Here is a 14,655-nt window from a genome sequence, read left to right as displayed (position 1 = left end):
CCATCGCCACAACCACCACCCTTCTACCGCCTCACCCACGCGTCTGTTTTTCTATCGCGGCTGACGGTACGCGCCGATCCTCCGTATTTGGCACCCGCAATCGAGACGGAAAGTCGTCGCAACCCCGATTCAGCCCCAATCCATCCCGGCGCAAAACATCGCAACACCCGGCGACCATGGCGTCCGCGCGTAAGAGGCCGAGAGCCGAGCCCGAAGACAACCGGGCAGAATGCCCATTCACCATCAAGATTGTCGATCCTAAGGACAAGGAGCAGAAGAAAAAGAAGCGCCGGCGCACCGAGAATGGCGACGAGGAGGATACAGCCCAGAGAATCAATATACAGCTGTCGCCCTTTGCGCCTTGTGGCAAGTTCAAGACGCACGAGTCCATGGATCTCTATTACCAAGTCGACCCCTCTAAGAGGTGGACAGACATGACGAGATACAACAGCTTCGTCCGTAAGTCTATGCTTCTATCGTTTCTGTTTCCGCTACGCGCCGACCTCGGACCACGTTGGGCTAACAGCAAGACTTGCTTGACCCGCAGTGAATGGGATCAAGTACTTCAGCGAAGGCTTCATCTACGTCGCGAACGACTTCAGCATCGAGCGCCAGAAAGCTGTCAATAACAACGAACCCATGCAACCCAGGAAGAAGTCGGACGACGACTGGGTTGCACGCATCTTGGAAATCCGCGCGAGCGACGAACACCACGTTGTATGGCCCGAGTCTACTGGATGTACTGGCCCGACGAGCTCCCGCAAGGAACCCATGATGGGAGGAAAACAGTCCAAAGCCCGCCAGCAATACCATGGCATGAACGAGTTGATTTGCCTCGAATCATAGTAAGCATTGATAATTGTGGCGCATACCCACGGGGTGATCCCAGAAATACTGACGTCAACGCAGTGGATATCATCAACGTCGTGAGCGTCACCTCGCAGGCGCAAGTGAAACAGTGGTACGAAGAAAACGACGAGGAGATACAGAATGCCCTGTACTGGAGGCAGGCGTTCGATGTTAGGACATACGAGCTTTCTGTATGCAATCACTTGCCTCCACCTGATTCGCAATTGGGCGTTTGCGCTAACCTTTGCCCTCTCTAGACGGTCGAGCTTGTGTGCAGCTGCAACACCCCCGGGAACCCCGATAAGATGCTGATAGGGTGCACAACGGAAGCATGCAAGAAGTGGATGCACGAACAGTGCATCCTTGACGATGCGCTCAAATCGGTATACGCACGATTGGGCACCGACAAGCCACACGTACTTCCCGTAGCCACGAAAAAGGAGGAGAACGGCGACGAGGGCAAACGGCCGTTAAGCCCCTCAGAAACCGGCGCCGAGGGCTCCGCGGAGCAGTCGATCGACGTCAAGTCCGAGGCTGCGGCATCCGACGCGGTGCATGTCGGCACGAAAGATAACGTTGAGGTCAGGCAGGCAGTCGATGACGAGGACGCCCAGGCAGCACCTGAGGATTCGCTCCCCCTGCGGTCCGCCGACCGCCGGCAGCGCGCGGCGAGCGAGAATACCACCAACACAGATACGCCGAGCAAGCCGGCCAGCGCCAGCAAGTCAGCGGGCAGGGCGCAAGCTCGGGCAGACCACGAAAGAAGGGGGCTGCGGGAGGCCAATGGGCGACAGGCTCGCTGGCCGTGGGGAGGGTTTTATTTCGAGGCCTCGCTGAAGACCGCCGACATGGGGCTCTGCCAATGATTGAGTTCCGGGATTTGCTGGGAAGGTGTGATGGGCGGGGAGAAGGTTTGGACGGAGCCTGTCAAGTGTCTGCTCTGTGAGGATCAAGTCAACTAGGCGCTGCCATAGTTTCATAAGTGGCCCATACACCAACTAAGCTGAAGATGGGGAGGGGAGAGGGGAGGAAAAGATACTGAAGAGTATGGGGACGACTGTGGGGAGGGGAGTGTCGGTGCTGAGGGAGAAACCGAGTCAGGGGGAGGAGGGACTGATGATGAGTTGTCGGACTCACCTGCCCTGGTGCATTGGGCGTCAAGACTCCCCCGGGCTACATGTCATGGGGGCCTTTTTCTGGACTGGCCATCGTGTCCGGCAAGAATAAAAGGGCGGGAACGCGGCCCCTGACAAAGTGACCTACGAGGAGGACGCGGTGCAACAAAGGGGAGCGCAGGGTCGATTGGGGGGAGGGGATACGCGAGAGTGTGTGTGGGTCTTCTAATGTGGGACTGGAGTAAAATGGACCGGATTCGGATTTGATTAGCTATGAAGAGAAGGGGGGAGACAAGGTGTGCTGTGGTATTCTTTGCTGTACAGCCTGGCTATCACGGCAAGGACTCGGCAAAGGCTGGGGGAGAGTTTGAACCCGGAGCTTTGTTTTTGCTGTCAGTCGGCGTCTCGACATGTGTTTTACCTACCTATCTAGCGACAATCGACGCAGGGGTGCTTTGTTTCAGATGGTTATACTCGGGCGTCGCGGGCGGGTACAAGGTGTGAGCCTCGACTCTCTCCATGTGGACTCGCTTTCATTGTTATCAAAAGAAACAAGTGGATGGTTTGTTACTCGGTCCAGCGCCTCTCATGTCCAACCTCCACACCAGGCTTCTCAGATCGCTCCAATCAGTAACATCCCCCTCAAACATGATAGTTAATATACCGATTGTTTGTCTTCTTTCAAAAATCGACGGTTACAGGCTCCGGGCATTGTAACAAAAAGCAACCCCGTCCTCAGATGATCACGGAGGCAAAAGTTTGACCGCGGCAGGGCTCGAACCTGCGATCCTCTGCGATACAAATAGCCTTGTAAAGCAGATGCCTTAACCACTGGGCCACGCAGCCTTTTTAGAGATGTTTGGTGTATGGAAACATAGGAGCTTTTGGGCTACAGCCACAGATCCTGACCCGGTTGATTGGCTCGTTGTCAACCCAGGTCCCTGCAACCGACTTAAAACACTTCAAACACCACAGCGCGCAGGAAACATTTAAGTAAACCGTGAAAAGACCATGAGACGCCTGCGTACTGCCAACAACATACTCCGCAGCAACGCGGCCAGCGGCGCGCCGCTGAGGTTCGTATCATAGCCCAATGGCTTATCAATCGCGTAGAATACCGGCTAATCTAGCGGCACAGTCGCAGGGCTGCTTCGTCCTTAATCCCAAATCGGACACCATTGTTGAACCAGCCCACGCCCACCTCCTACTCCATTGCCGTCGCCAGCAACACACTATGGAGCCAACCGCTAGCCCGGCCGTTCTCCCACACGGCGCCATGCCAGAAGAAGAAAAACAGCAACAAGAAAAACAACAACAGCAACTACAGCGACGACAGCGATAGCACCGGCCAAACCACCCCCTCAGCGGGGTCGGCGGGGGCCGACGCGGAAGGCCCCAATCCCTTCGACTTCGCCGACCTCCAAACGGCCTTCGACCGGGCGGAAAAGCACTTCAGCGAGGACCTCAAGAAGCTGCGCAGCGGCGGGCGCTTCAACGCGGAAGTGATCGGGGCGATCCCCGTGCAGACGGACAAGAAGAACCCGCAGACCTTCCCCCTGCGCGAACTCGCGACCGTCGCCCCGCTCGGCGGACGGCGGTGGTCGATCCTCGCCTTTGAGGAAGGGTCCGTGAAGGCCATCGTCAGCGCGGTGCAGCGGTCGGACGAGTTTAACCAGCAGCCGCAGCGCAGCGCCGAGAACCCGCTGGAGCTGACCATGACGGTGGAGCCCGAGCGCGCCGACGCACTGGCCCGCCGCGCCAAGGAGGTGTGCCAGGCGTGGCGGGTGCGCGTGCGCGACGAGGCCCATCGCCGGGCCGAGCTGCATAAGAAGTGGCGCGGGGAGGGCGTCGTCCTGAGTGATGATGCCCATAAGCTCAAGGATAAGCTGCAGAAGCTGCAGGATGAGCGGATGAAGGCCATTCTGGCCAAGGAGAAGGAGGCTGTCGGGGCTATCATGGCGCGGGCGAGCTGAGAGAGGGTGGGCGGGCAACCTGCAATTGATAGTCTAAACAGGGGATAAACTCCCGGCGTGCGTGATAGATGGAGAATAGCATGTGTGTTTCTATGCGGATAGATCTCCGTGTACAAATAGACTACCAAAAACATGCGGCCGAGGAGGCGGTATTGTTACATATGGGGACAAAAAGCCCTGGCCCACGGGCTTGCTCCTTTTATTCCCCCCTTTCCTCCATCATCAAGGTTTCGCCTGAGAAGCGGGCTTACCACCCTGCTGCGCCGGTAACAGCGACAGCACCTTGTCCATGAACTTCTGCGAGTCCGCCCCCATGTAGGTGAACGTCCGCGAGTGGTAATTGGCCATGGTGCCCGCGGTGTCACCGACCTCGGCAAAGCCAGCGGCCTCGTACTTGCCGAGAACCGCCGGCTCGATAATCGCCTTCTTGGTGCCGGCGTCGGGCCCGACCAGCTTGAGACGGGGCTGGGCGCTCTCAATCCACGCCTTCTCCCCCTTGCTGTGCACAAAGATGGGCTTCTTGGCCCGGTACCGCTTCATGACCTCCTTGACATCGGCGGTCACGCCCGACTCCGAGTTGAACGCCATACCGCCCGTCATGAGCCGCATCGTCCGCAGCACCGTCTCGACCTGGCCGACCGACGCGTCCGTCGCCACCGCCGCGCCGTACCCGGTCAGCGAGTTCATGGTCAGCTGCGGGTCGAACGGCACCACCTCGCCCTTCTCCAGCCGGTCGATCACGGCCTGCTCCTCGGGCTGCCAAATCAGCTTGCCCCCCTTAGCAGCACCCGCCTTGTCTCCCCTGCCCCTCTCCCACCATCACGGCGGCCCCTCCCACCACCACCACCACCACGACCCTTCCTCCGGTTCCCCCCACCCATTCTCCCCCCCGCACCACCACCACCACCAAACCTCCCCGACCCAGCCCTAAACCCCCCACTACGCGGACCACCCTCACCCCCCGCACCAGCCCCAGCACCAAACCCCACCCGCGACCGCCCAAACGCACTCGGGCCACTCGCCCCAGGCGCAAACCTACCCCCGATACCACCCCCGCGACCAAACGGCGTACGCCCACGGATGCCGCCCCGCAGACTGCGCACGTTCAGCACGCGCGGCCCCGACCCCGACGACGACGACGGGCCGCCGTCGGGCGACACGCGCAGCGAGCGGGCGTCTACGCCGCGGCGGCCGGCGCCGTTGCCGCCGTTAGTGTTGTTGCGGAAGGGGGGTGGGGAGGAGGGGATGCCGGGGATGGAGCTGAGGACTTGGCGGCCGCCGTTGCTGTTGCTGTTGTTGTTGCTGCCGCTGCTGTTGTTGAGTTGGCTGAGGCGGGAGACGGCGGCGGTTTGGCGGGGTTTGATGGTGGGGTTGCTACTGCTGCTGGAGTTGTTGTTGTTGTTGTTGTTGTCGTTGTCGGCGGGCCGGGGGCCGGTGGTCGAGAAGAAGGAGGCGAAGGTGGTTGGGGTGGTGGCGCTGACGGGGAGGGAGAGGGCGCGGGCGGTGGTGGAGGGCGTGGTGCGCCCGAGGGCGGTTCGGAAGGCTTGTCGGTTCATGGTCGGTTGGGTTTTGCTGCCTGCCCTTTTGGGTGTGTTTGTGTGCGTTGGTTGTGAAGACGGTGTTCGTGTAAAATTCCCCTCGAGGGAGCACTGCGCGAGGGGTCGTTGTCAGCCCGTCCGTCCGTCTGTCCGTCGCGAGGTCGGGTGACGACTTGCGGGTTTGGACTTTGAAATCGAACTCGAAAATGGTTGTGGTTCGGAAGTCGAAAATGTTAGCGCTGTTGTGGTTGGTCAATGGGTGTTGTAAGTGGGGCCGGAACCGACCCTGGTTTCTTTGGGAGCACCTCCGCCGACTGCCTTGACTTTAGCTGGCTACTCTTTCCTTCCTCGACGACATGTTTCGAAATAAGTAAAATAGCAGCTATCCAACTTCCATACTTGCATGCCTAACTTGTGGCCTGTGGGTATGAGAAGAAACAGGACCGGGTCCCGAGGGACAACCATTCACCACTCCCCCCCGAATCTCCTCAAGTTTTGCGATCCTCGCACATCGTAATTCGGGCGATTTATTTTATGATATTTTATTTCTTTTATTTTCAAGAACCAAATGTAGTCAGTACCTCAGCCATGGTTCCTTCGGATCTCCAAGGTAAATATAGACCTCAGTGAGGTGGCGGTATACTTCGGGAGATCAGTCGTTCCTACAAGTCTTGCCTCTACTTGCTAAACGAGGCAAGACTTGTAGGGCTTCGAGTTGTTTAAGGACAGTCAACCTCCGACGCTCCCAGTTCGTTTAAGTATCTCGCAAGCTACTTGATATTCACATCTCTGTCAATCAACCTTGAAATCAAGCCGTGGATGGGAACCTGGAATGCCTCACGTGAGAGCCACGTCCAGTCCGATAAGGGTGGATCTTGAAGAGCCGGCTGCAGTTCAGGGAGCCCGGGCATAGACCGGTAACTACCTAGGTAGTCCTGAGAGTAGTTCGCCATGAGACTCGATATCTGTTACTTGTCATTTTCATCTAGAGGCTATCTTGTGGCCAAATAGCAACATACTTCGCCCTCTGCTAAAGCAAATCCCATCTAGTTAGCGTCCGGAAATACCAGTCATCTGAAAACTTTTCGACTTGACCACCGGCACTGGTTTACCCATGATCAGCCTTCACTTAGCTACGTTTGGAAAAGAGGCATGTTTGGTGCCCGCTTGTACCCCACCAACAGTAGATACGTGGCAGGCCACAGGCGCACCTGTAGCCTTTGACACTGCCGTTGGGAGGCGAGAGGATGCTCGCCCAAAAAGCTGGTATGTCCTTTTTCTGGCATATCGAATGACAGCAGCATAGGATAGGGCTGGGCGGGAACTCCTGGGTTGTCTTGGTCATACATCCGTCATCTAAGCTTGTGAAGGAACAGCGCTGCCACTCGTCGACCCCACCTCGTCCTTAAGTCATATTCCCTATCCCGTCCCTTTTGTTCTACCCCGTAAATAGTACGTTTATGTGTAACGAGCTTCATCTAGCTAAATAACCTGGTTTCTCGATGTCCGATCAGATTAGATCAACTCGTCAAGGCGGGATCTCGGAAGGGATTTGACAAGCAGATGTTAATAGCATGCCGTTTCGCTGATCACTCGATGCCCTACCGGGGACGTGAGCCGCCACGTCGCAACTGACTATCCGAGATATTGCATGTCATGCAAGTAAGGAGTGCGCCTGCACGTCTCCCCCGGTGGCAAGGTTGCAGAGCCTAAATTGGCGAAGGTCCTCTCGATGCAGGCAATCAAGCTGGGGGGTGTAAGCGAATGGCCGGTATCCCAAGCGTCGGCACTTGAGTTCGTTGGCTAGGAGTGGCTGAGTTGGGAATGAAGGAGGGTGCCCCCGGCACGCCTTTCCGATACTCGAGATGATGGTGTGGGTAAAAACACTCTGGACTTCCGGCCGTGGCGATCGGTTGCTCGAGAGCAGGTGGAAGATGGAGAAGTAAACGATGGCGCCCTGTAGCTAAAAGAAAGCCGGACTTCAAGTAGTTTAGCACTCGAGTAAAAGGAGATTGGGTTGAGTAGAATGACAATTGGAAAAATAAAAGTTAAAGGAATAAAACAAATAGAGAAAGGAATATTAATGGAATGAAACTAAATCTATGCGAGAGCGAGAGAACATAAGTCGACCAAGGTTCAATCGAGCAGAACTAGCTATACTCCTTACAGCCAAGGCTTTTTCCAGCACTTCTTTTAAGCTTTCTTTCTAGATAAGTTTCATTTCGTTCTTACAGCGGAGGATTGGTTGACGTTTTGAGTTTGGCCTTTTCGTTCAACTTTCCCGTGTAACTCACTACTAACAACCCGCTAATCAGCAAGGCATGCCTTTGTCGTCTGCGATGCAATCACGCCGGGGCTGAAAGCTAGCCTGGTTTGACTAGAAACCATGTTGCTTCGGAGAGCCAGTTTGCAGTCTGTCCCGGGTAAACATCCAACGGGTGGCTCGGTGGCCGGCCCGTTGAGACCCGGAGGGGGTTGTCCTCGCAGCGGCCCGGGATGCTTCAGCCTCGGATGTTAGGGACGTTAAGCAGGTTTAAGGAAGCGTATCCTAAGCGGCGGCTCGTTAAGCGCGGAGACGCGAGAGTCGACGAAGCCCTGGCGATGTCTGACAAGACCCCCACCTTCTAACTAGGGCGGGAAGGCGTCCCGTCAATGTGGAACAGTCAGTTTGTTAAAAATGAAAAAAATAAAAATAAAAAAACGGTGCAGGAAGAAGACAGCAGTTCATGGATCGACGGAGGGTGGAGAGTAGACGCCGTCACGGCTCCAGGCCGGGCTCGCCTACGAGATCGGCCTTGCCTTAGGGCGGGAGGTGTCGCTCCATTGGGTGTGTCGCCGGGTCCATGTGACTGGGGAAGGGAGTGTTTGGCTGGGTGAGGCTCTCTTCAATGTTGCATCATCCAGCATTGCTGCTGCGGGTTGGGGGCAGAGTGGGAAGGAAGGGCACCACCCTTGGAGATAGGCGGGATGCAGGGCGTTCCCGGGATGCAACTGTATCAAGCCTGAAGCAGTAACTACACGCACGGTACAGAGTCTATCCACGACAGAAACGGGAAGGGTACATAAGCTACATGTACCTAGGCAGCGTGTTGAATTCTGCATGAGTTTGCATGAACCCGCAACGAGCTCGTGGTCTGATCACCCGAGGTATTTGGTGAAAAAAGGAAAATACTCCGTCGCCCTGTCTAATTCGAGTTTGGCTGGGGGTCGTAAGTGTCGACGGTGTGTTATGTGCCCAAGGTCGAACCTTTCTAATTCAGTGGTAATCTTATCTAACGAGATTTGGCAACAAGAAAAACCCAGGTTGTAATAGCGCGAGTTACAATTGCTTCCAAACCCCAATGGTGCCTTGGACACAATTACCGAGTCCATTGTGGAAGGAAGGTGAAGTTGAAGGCAGAAGCGACACGGAAGCACGTGAATCGGAAGGAAAGCAAGCCACAGCCGAAACGTGGTTGTGTGGGGCCATCCATCCATGCGTTTCTTCCCGAGTGCCTGCATTTGGCAAGCTCCCCACAATTTCCCAATTTTCGGACATGTTTCGACAAGATGGCACCCGCGAAAACGCACAGATGGGGGAGCTCGCGCCAGATATTTCTCCGATTTGCTCGACATGGGAGGAAGGGTGCCATTGACGAAGTTCCCGGCGCCGAACACTACCTACCTCGTACCGTTAAGTTATCTGTACGAAATACCCGCGCTGGATTGTCGGGAGAGTCTGCAGCCCCGATTTCCCGACCAGGACCACGGGTTCGGTGTTGCGTGCCGTTAGTTTCTTGTGAGTCTCGCTTCTCTGATGAGTTGGCGTGTTGTTGGTTCTTCGACGGATCTCCATAACAATGCGGCTTCTCCGCGCTGCCGCAATACCCGCCGCACCGGGATTCGCGCTTAGAAGAGCTGAGATGGAGACTCCAAGCCCTGATGTCGGCCCTACCCAAGCCTTTCCCGGGATCCTCCTGAATTGGGTTGCATTGGCTCGCCTTTGAACGCAGCGGGATGGGGCATTGCAGCTCGGAACACACCAGCTCACGACTCAGCCGTTCGCTTTCCCGGTCGAGCTCGTTGCCCGCCTTGTCAGTCGCATGGTTTGGGCTGTGTGAGCCCCGCCAGAGGGGACAGCGCAGGACCGACGATCAACGGTACGGTATGGATATACAACGGACTTTGTCCACGGCACCTGACACACTATTGCTATGCATGGCGCAAAGATGCGTGCGGCCGATGCATATCACCTGTCGTCTCTCGCCCACACGCCCATATCAGACCGCCAATATATGAAAGCGCGGCAAGGTCGTCGCGAATCATACCCAGTGGGAGGGATGTTCAAAGGTACGTACTCTCGTCGGGCAACCAATCCGCATTGCCGGCGGCGCCTTGTCTAGGAAGCCGGCCCGCCGTCCCGGCCCAGGAAATGGTCGCGCCGAATCTGTTCAGGGCTCCCCACGAATACCCATTTTTTGCAAAACCTCGATTCATGATTCGGCCTTTGCCATGTTTCGCCATCTCTCGGCTCTGAGGCTCAACACCAGAGCCATTCTGCCGACTCTCCTCCCGTGCTGATCAGCAGTCCAGAGTGGATTCCAGCGTTTCGCTAACCGTGGCCGAAATGCTCAACCGTTGAGGCGATGAGGAGCGAACTATGAGAGGGGGTCCGCCGCTGCCGGTGGATGTGCAACGAATCCCGAACTGGAGAAAAGTCGGTTTTGAGGATGGCCGCGACCTGGAAAGAAGTACAGGTTCCTCGTCCCGCCGAAGAAGACGCCTGCGAGTACGAAGTACATGAAACGACAACGGCAATGAGAAGGCCCAGCGATCGGCTGGCCAGACAGTTTATGAAGGATTCAGACTCCCGCTGAAGGCCCTGTCCTGTGCCAAGCTCGTCGTCACACCTTGCCGACAGGGGTCAAGGGACAAGGCTAGATATGTTTTTGGTTAGCCGCCGTGCTGAGAGACCAGTCCTGACGGAGGCACCGTTTCTGGACAGGGAACATCGTCATCGCCGCGTTCCGGTTTGACTGATCTGCAGAGCCCAGAAACCCGTTCGACCAAAGACTCGCTGTGTGCCGCTGCACCTTGCCGTTGCTGCCCAAGGGCCCTCACTTGCTTCGGTTTCCTCACGAAGCTCGGTCGGTCTGATATCTTTCCGTCTTTCGTCCTCGCCGTGGTAGGGATCGTTGAGAAGAAACCTTTTTCTTGTGAGGGGCAATGGCCGACTTGGCCACGAAAGATGCGCTATCAGAATGGATTCCCCAGAAACTGACACCTTGCTTGGCATCAGGGTCCGGGAAGATACCCCAGCTTGTCTGTCGGCCGAACCCACGTTCGTTCCCACCTTGCCACCCCACCCGACTTGACGCTCACAGGAAGGCCCTTGCTCGGGTGCCGGAGCTTGCGTTTATGCAATAATCGTGTGGACTATCCGTACCTGGCCCCGGCTGGCTGCCAAACAATACTACCGCTCACACGGTCCGTTCCTACCGATGTGGCTATTTCCACCCGAGGGCAATAATCAAAAGGAAATCCGTCAAGTGATGCGACGGTAACGATCACTCGCAGGGAGAACTGATGCCAGATCCCTTTCCAGTCCCACCCTCCCATGGTGCGGCAACTTTCGGCATCCCCTGTCTAGGCTGCTCCATAGCGCCAGATGCTGTGGCTTGGTGAGGGGACTTGGATGACAGGTACCCTTTGTATGCTCCGTCTCCCACCAGTTTCATCGTTTGTTTGTCCCCCCTCATCCCACGGAGCCCGCGTTCGCATCCCTCCAGTACCTGGCTCCGTTCATCCCGGGGGATCCTTCGTGGGGCCGTTTCCATATTCCACGGTTAATGTTCGGGAAGCTTTTCCTAGCTGCCATTGACTTATAAACCATCCCTCGTCTGCTTATCTCCTGGCGTTTAGTCCTGAAGTGAGGCGTACCAGAACAGCTGTGCTGTGTGTTCCCCTTTCCCACGCCACATTCATTCGCCGGAGCCTGCTCAGAATCGACAGAGGAGTTCATCTGTTCTCCGTCCATTACGATTTCGTAAAGAAACCGGAGTAGAAGTCACAATGGCAGCACTCGCCCCAACTGACAGGGTCGATCTTGGGCAAGATATCGACCTCAATGCGTCGCCGGCCGGCAGCATTGACACCAACACCACCGTCAACACCACCCCGGATACCGAGTTTTCGCCGCCGGAAAGCCCTATCCAGCGGAGCGGCCCGCCGAAAAATGCGAGAACGCTAGCGAAAACCAAGCTGGCCTCCTTGGCCCTGGAGGAAAAGGTTTGCAGTACTGAAACCCCATTTTGAAACGATGGTGGTTTAACGTCGAGCAGGTGTCCCTATTGGCCGCCGCAGACTTCTGGAGAACGAAGGCGATTCCGTCCAAGAACATCCCGGCAGTTAAGACAAGCGACGGGCCGAACGGTGCTCGTGGCGGCATCTTCGTCGGGGGCACGAAGGTGAGCTTCTGGCGTAATGTTCCCATCGGCTGAATACGGTGCTGACCGTTAGATCTAGGCGGCGCTTTTCCCTTGTGGTATTTCGTTGGCGGCAACATGGAACAAGGACATCCTTTACCAAGTTGGCCAGCACCTTGCGGATGAGGTTAGAGCTCGGTCGGCCGATGTTCTCCTTGCCCCCACGGTTTGCTTGCACAGACACCCGCTGGGCGGGCGGAACTTTGAGTCTTTCTCCGAAGACCCTCTCCTCTGCGGCAAGCTGTCTGCCCAGTACATCAAGGGTCTCCAAGAGAAGGGCATTGCTGCCACCATCAAGCGTTAGTTTCAGCCCTTGACGGAATCTGGAGAGATTTGTGCTGACCATCAACATAGACTTTGTCGGTAATGAGCAGGAGACGCACCGATTGACAATCAACTCGATCATTGCCGAAAGGCCGCTTCGTGAACTGTACCTCCGCCCATTCGAGATCGCCATCCGCGAAGCCAAGCCATGGGCGGTCATGTCTTCGTACAACCTCGTGAACGGCCTTCACGCTGATATGAACACGCACGTTCTTCGGGATATTCTCCGTGGCGAGTGGGGATTCGACGGGTAAGTGCCACGCTTGGCCAAGCTTAGTGATAAGCGAGGAGGATCAACTGACATGCCCCCACCAGAACCGTCATGTCGGATTGGGGTGGCGTAAACTCAACCGTCGAATCGATCAAGGCCGGATGCGACGTTGAGTTCCCCTACTCTGACAAGTGGCGCTTCGAAAAGGTCATAGACGCCCTCAAGGAGGGAAGAATCGAGGAGGCTGATATCGATCGCGCAGCCGAGAACGTCCTCACGCTGGTCGAGCGGACCAAGGGCAGCGATCTGACCCCGGAAGCCGCCGAGAGGGAGGACAACCGGGAAGAGACGAGGAAGCTCATCCACGAACTCGGTGTGCAGGGCCTCACGCTCCTGAAGAATGAGGGATCCATCCTGCCCATCAACCCCACAACCGCCAAGGTTGCCGTCATCGGACCCAATGCTAACAGGGCCATCGCTGGCGGCGGTGGCAGCGCCAGTCTTAACCCCTACTACAACACCCTTCCCCTAGACAGCATCCGCAAGGTGGCCCAGCAGCCGGTTACCTTCAGCCAGGGATGCCATATCCACAAGTGGCTCCCGGTTGCCTCTCCTTACTGCTCTGACAAGACGGGGAAGCAGGGTGTCTCGATTGAGTGGTTCAAGGGCGACAAGTTCGAGGGGCAGCCGACCATCGTCCAACGGCGGACCAACACGGACCTCTTCCTCTGGGACTCGGCGCCCCTTTCCGAGATTGGGCCGCACTGGTCGGCCATCGTGACCAGCTACCTGACGCCGCCGAGCACCGGCAAGCACACCATTTCGTTCATGTCTGTCGGCCCCGGCAAGCTGTACATCAACGGCAAGCTCGCGCTAGATCTCTGGAACTGGACCGAGGAAGGCGAGGCCATGTTCGACGGTTCCATCGACTACCTGGTCGACGTCGAGATGCAGGCCGGCAGGCCCGTGGAGCTCCGCGTCGAGATCACTAATGAGCTGCGCCCTCTGGCGAAACAGAAGCAGTTCAACATGACGCACAAGTACGGTGGCTGCCGTATCGGTTTCAAGGCGGAGGACCAGGTCGACTATCTCCAAGAGGCCGTCGATGCCGCCAAGGCGGCCGACGTGGCCGTGGTGGTGGTGGGGCTGGACGCCGAGTGGGAGTCGGAAGGCTACGACCGCAAGAACATGGATCTCCCGTCCGACGGCAGCCAGGATCGCCTTGTGGAGGCCGTCCTCAAGGCAAACCCCAACACTGTCGTCGTCAACCAGTCCGGCTCGCCCGTGACCATGCCGTGGGCGGACCGCGTCCCGGCCATCATCCAGGCGTGGTACCAGGGCCAGGAGGCCGGAAACGCCCTCGCCGACGTGCTCTTCGGCCTTAAGAACCCCAGCGGCAAGCTTCCGGTGAGCCCCCCCTCTCCACCAATCTCCAACCCAGTACGCCTGTCATGAAATGCTAACATAAACCTCCCAGTGCACCTTCCCGCGCCGCCTCGAAGACACCCCCGCGTACAACAACTGGCCCGGCGAGAACCTGGACGTCATCTACGGCGAGGGCATGTACATGGGGTACCGGCACTACGACCGGATCGGGCTGGCACCGCTGTTCCCCTTCGGGCACGGCCTTTCCTACACCTCCTTCGAATACGGACGGCCGTCGCTCAGCTCGCGCGTGCTCACCGAGGACGGCACGATCGACCTGGTGGTGGGTGTCAGCAACGTCGGCGCCGTCCGCGGGCTCGAGACGGTTCAGGTGTACGTGCGCGACGAGAAGAGCCGCCTGCCCCGCCCCGAGAAGGAGCTGGCTGCGTTCGAGAAGGTCGAGCTCGAGGCGGGCGAGACCAAGCATCTGCGTATTCCCATCGATAAGTATGCGGTCGGGTACTTCGATACCTCCATTGGGCGCTGGATTGCCGAGGAGGGTACCTTTAGGGTCCTGGTTGCGGCTTCGGCGGCGGATGTCAAGTATGTTGCCCCCCTGCTTCTTCTCTATTTGACATCGTTTTTTATGATGCGTGGTAAAGGGCTTAGGCTAACCTGGGTTATCGTTATAGGTACGATGTTTCGTTCGAGGTCAAGGAATCCTTCACCTGGTTGTTCTAAGGGTTGGTTGGCTGGTCGGTTCCATGAGATGGTTGCATCTTCCGTGTATATTCCTTGCCGCGGCTACCTACCTGC

General features: G+C 57.2%; 5 protein-coding genes and 1 non-coding gene across 6 annotated transcripts; 3 read left to right on the top strand and 3 right to left on the bottom strand.

The window, feature by feature from the left end:
• Positions 1 to 176: 176 nt before the first annotated feature.
• CHGG_01063 (uncharacterized protein) lies at positions 177 to 1,715 on the top strand (the record flags this gene model as incomplete). Its single annotated transcript, XM_001220283.1, has 4 exons — positions 177 to 459; positions 548 to 845; positions 910 to 961; positions 1,107 to 1,715. The coding sequence occupies 4 exons, from the start codon at positions 177 to 179 to the stop codon at positions 1,713 to 1,715; spliced, it is 1,242 nt and encodes a 413-aa protein (XP_001220284.1).
• Positions 1,716 to 2,724: 1,009 nt separating this feature from the next.
• CHGG_11135 lies at positions 2,725 to 2,810 on the bottom strand. Its single transcript has one exon. It is a non-coding gene; the product is annotated as a tRNA-Val (tRNA).
• Positions 2,811 to 2,975: 165 nt separating this feature from the next.
• CHGG_01062 (uncharacterized protein) lies at positions 2,976 to 3,937 on the top strand (the record flags this gene model as incomplete). Its single annotated transcript, XM_001220282.1, has 2 exons — positions 2,976 to 3,040; positions 3,103 to 3,937. The coding sequence occupies 2 exons, from the start codon at positions 2,976 to 2,978 to the stop codon at positions 3,935 to 3,937; spliced, it is 900 nt and encodes a 299-aa protein (XP_001220283.1).
• Positions 3,938 to 4,159: 222 nt separating this feature from the next.
• On the bottom strand, positions 4,160 to 5,493 carry CHGG_01061 (uncharacterized protein; the record flags this gene model as incomplete). The annotated part of the gene is made up of 2 exons (XM_001220281.1): positions 4,160 to 4,693; positions 5,041 to 5,493. The coding sequence occupies 2 exons, from the start codon at positions 5,491 to 5,493 to the stop codon at positions 4,160 to 4,162; spliced, it is 987 nt and encodes a 328-aa protein (XP_001220282.1).
• Positions 5,494 to 6,245: 752 nt separating this feature from the next.
• On the bottom strand, positions 6,246 to 6,521 carry CHGG_01060 (uncharacterized protein; the record flags this gene model as incomplete). The annotated part of the gene is made up of 2 exons (XM_001220280.1): positions 6,246 to 6,440; positions 6,495 to 6,521. The coding sequence occupies 2 exons, from the start codon at positions 6,519 to 6,521 to the stop codon at positions 6,246 to 6,248; spliced, it is 222 nt and encodes a 73-aa protein (XP_001220281.1).
• A 5,005-nt stretch (positions 6,522 to 11,526) lies between these two features.
• Positions 11,527 to 14,580, top strand: CHGG_01059 (uncharacterized protein; the record flags this gene model as incomplete). The annotated part of the gene is made up of 7 exons (XM_001220279.1): positions 11,527 to 11,742; positions 11,796 to 11,921; positions 11,980 to 12,238; positions 12,294 to 12,513; positions 12,579 to 13,881; positions 13,952 to 14,442; positions 14,532 to 14,580. The coding sequence occupies 7 exons, from the start codon at positions 11,527 to 11,529 to the stop codon at positions 14,578 to 14,580; spliced, it is 2,664 nt and encodes an 887-aa protein (XP_001220280.1).
• Between the last annotated feature and the right edge of the window lie 75 nt (positions 14,581 to 14,655).

This window comes from Chaetomium globosum, genomic scaffold (genome assembly GCF_000143365.1).
Source record: "Chaetomium globosum CBS 148.51 scaffold_1 genomic scaffold, whole genome shotgun sequence".
In the NCBI taxonomy this organism is placed as follows: domain Eukaryota; kingdom Fungi; phylum Ascomycota; class Sordariomycetes; order Sordariales; family Chaetomiaceae; genus Chaetomium; species Chaetomium globosum.
The sequence above is the reverse complement of the archived record's forward strand: the minus strand, read 5'-3'. Positions and strand labels throughout refer to the sequence as shown.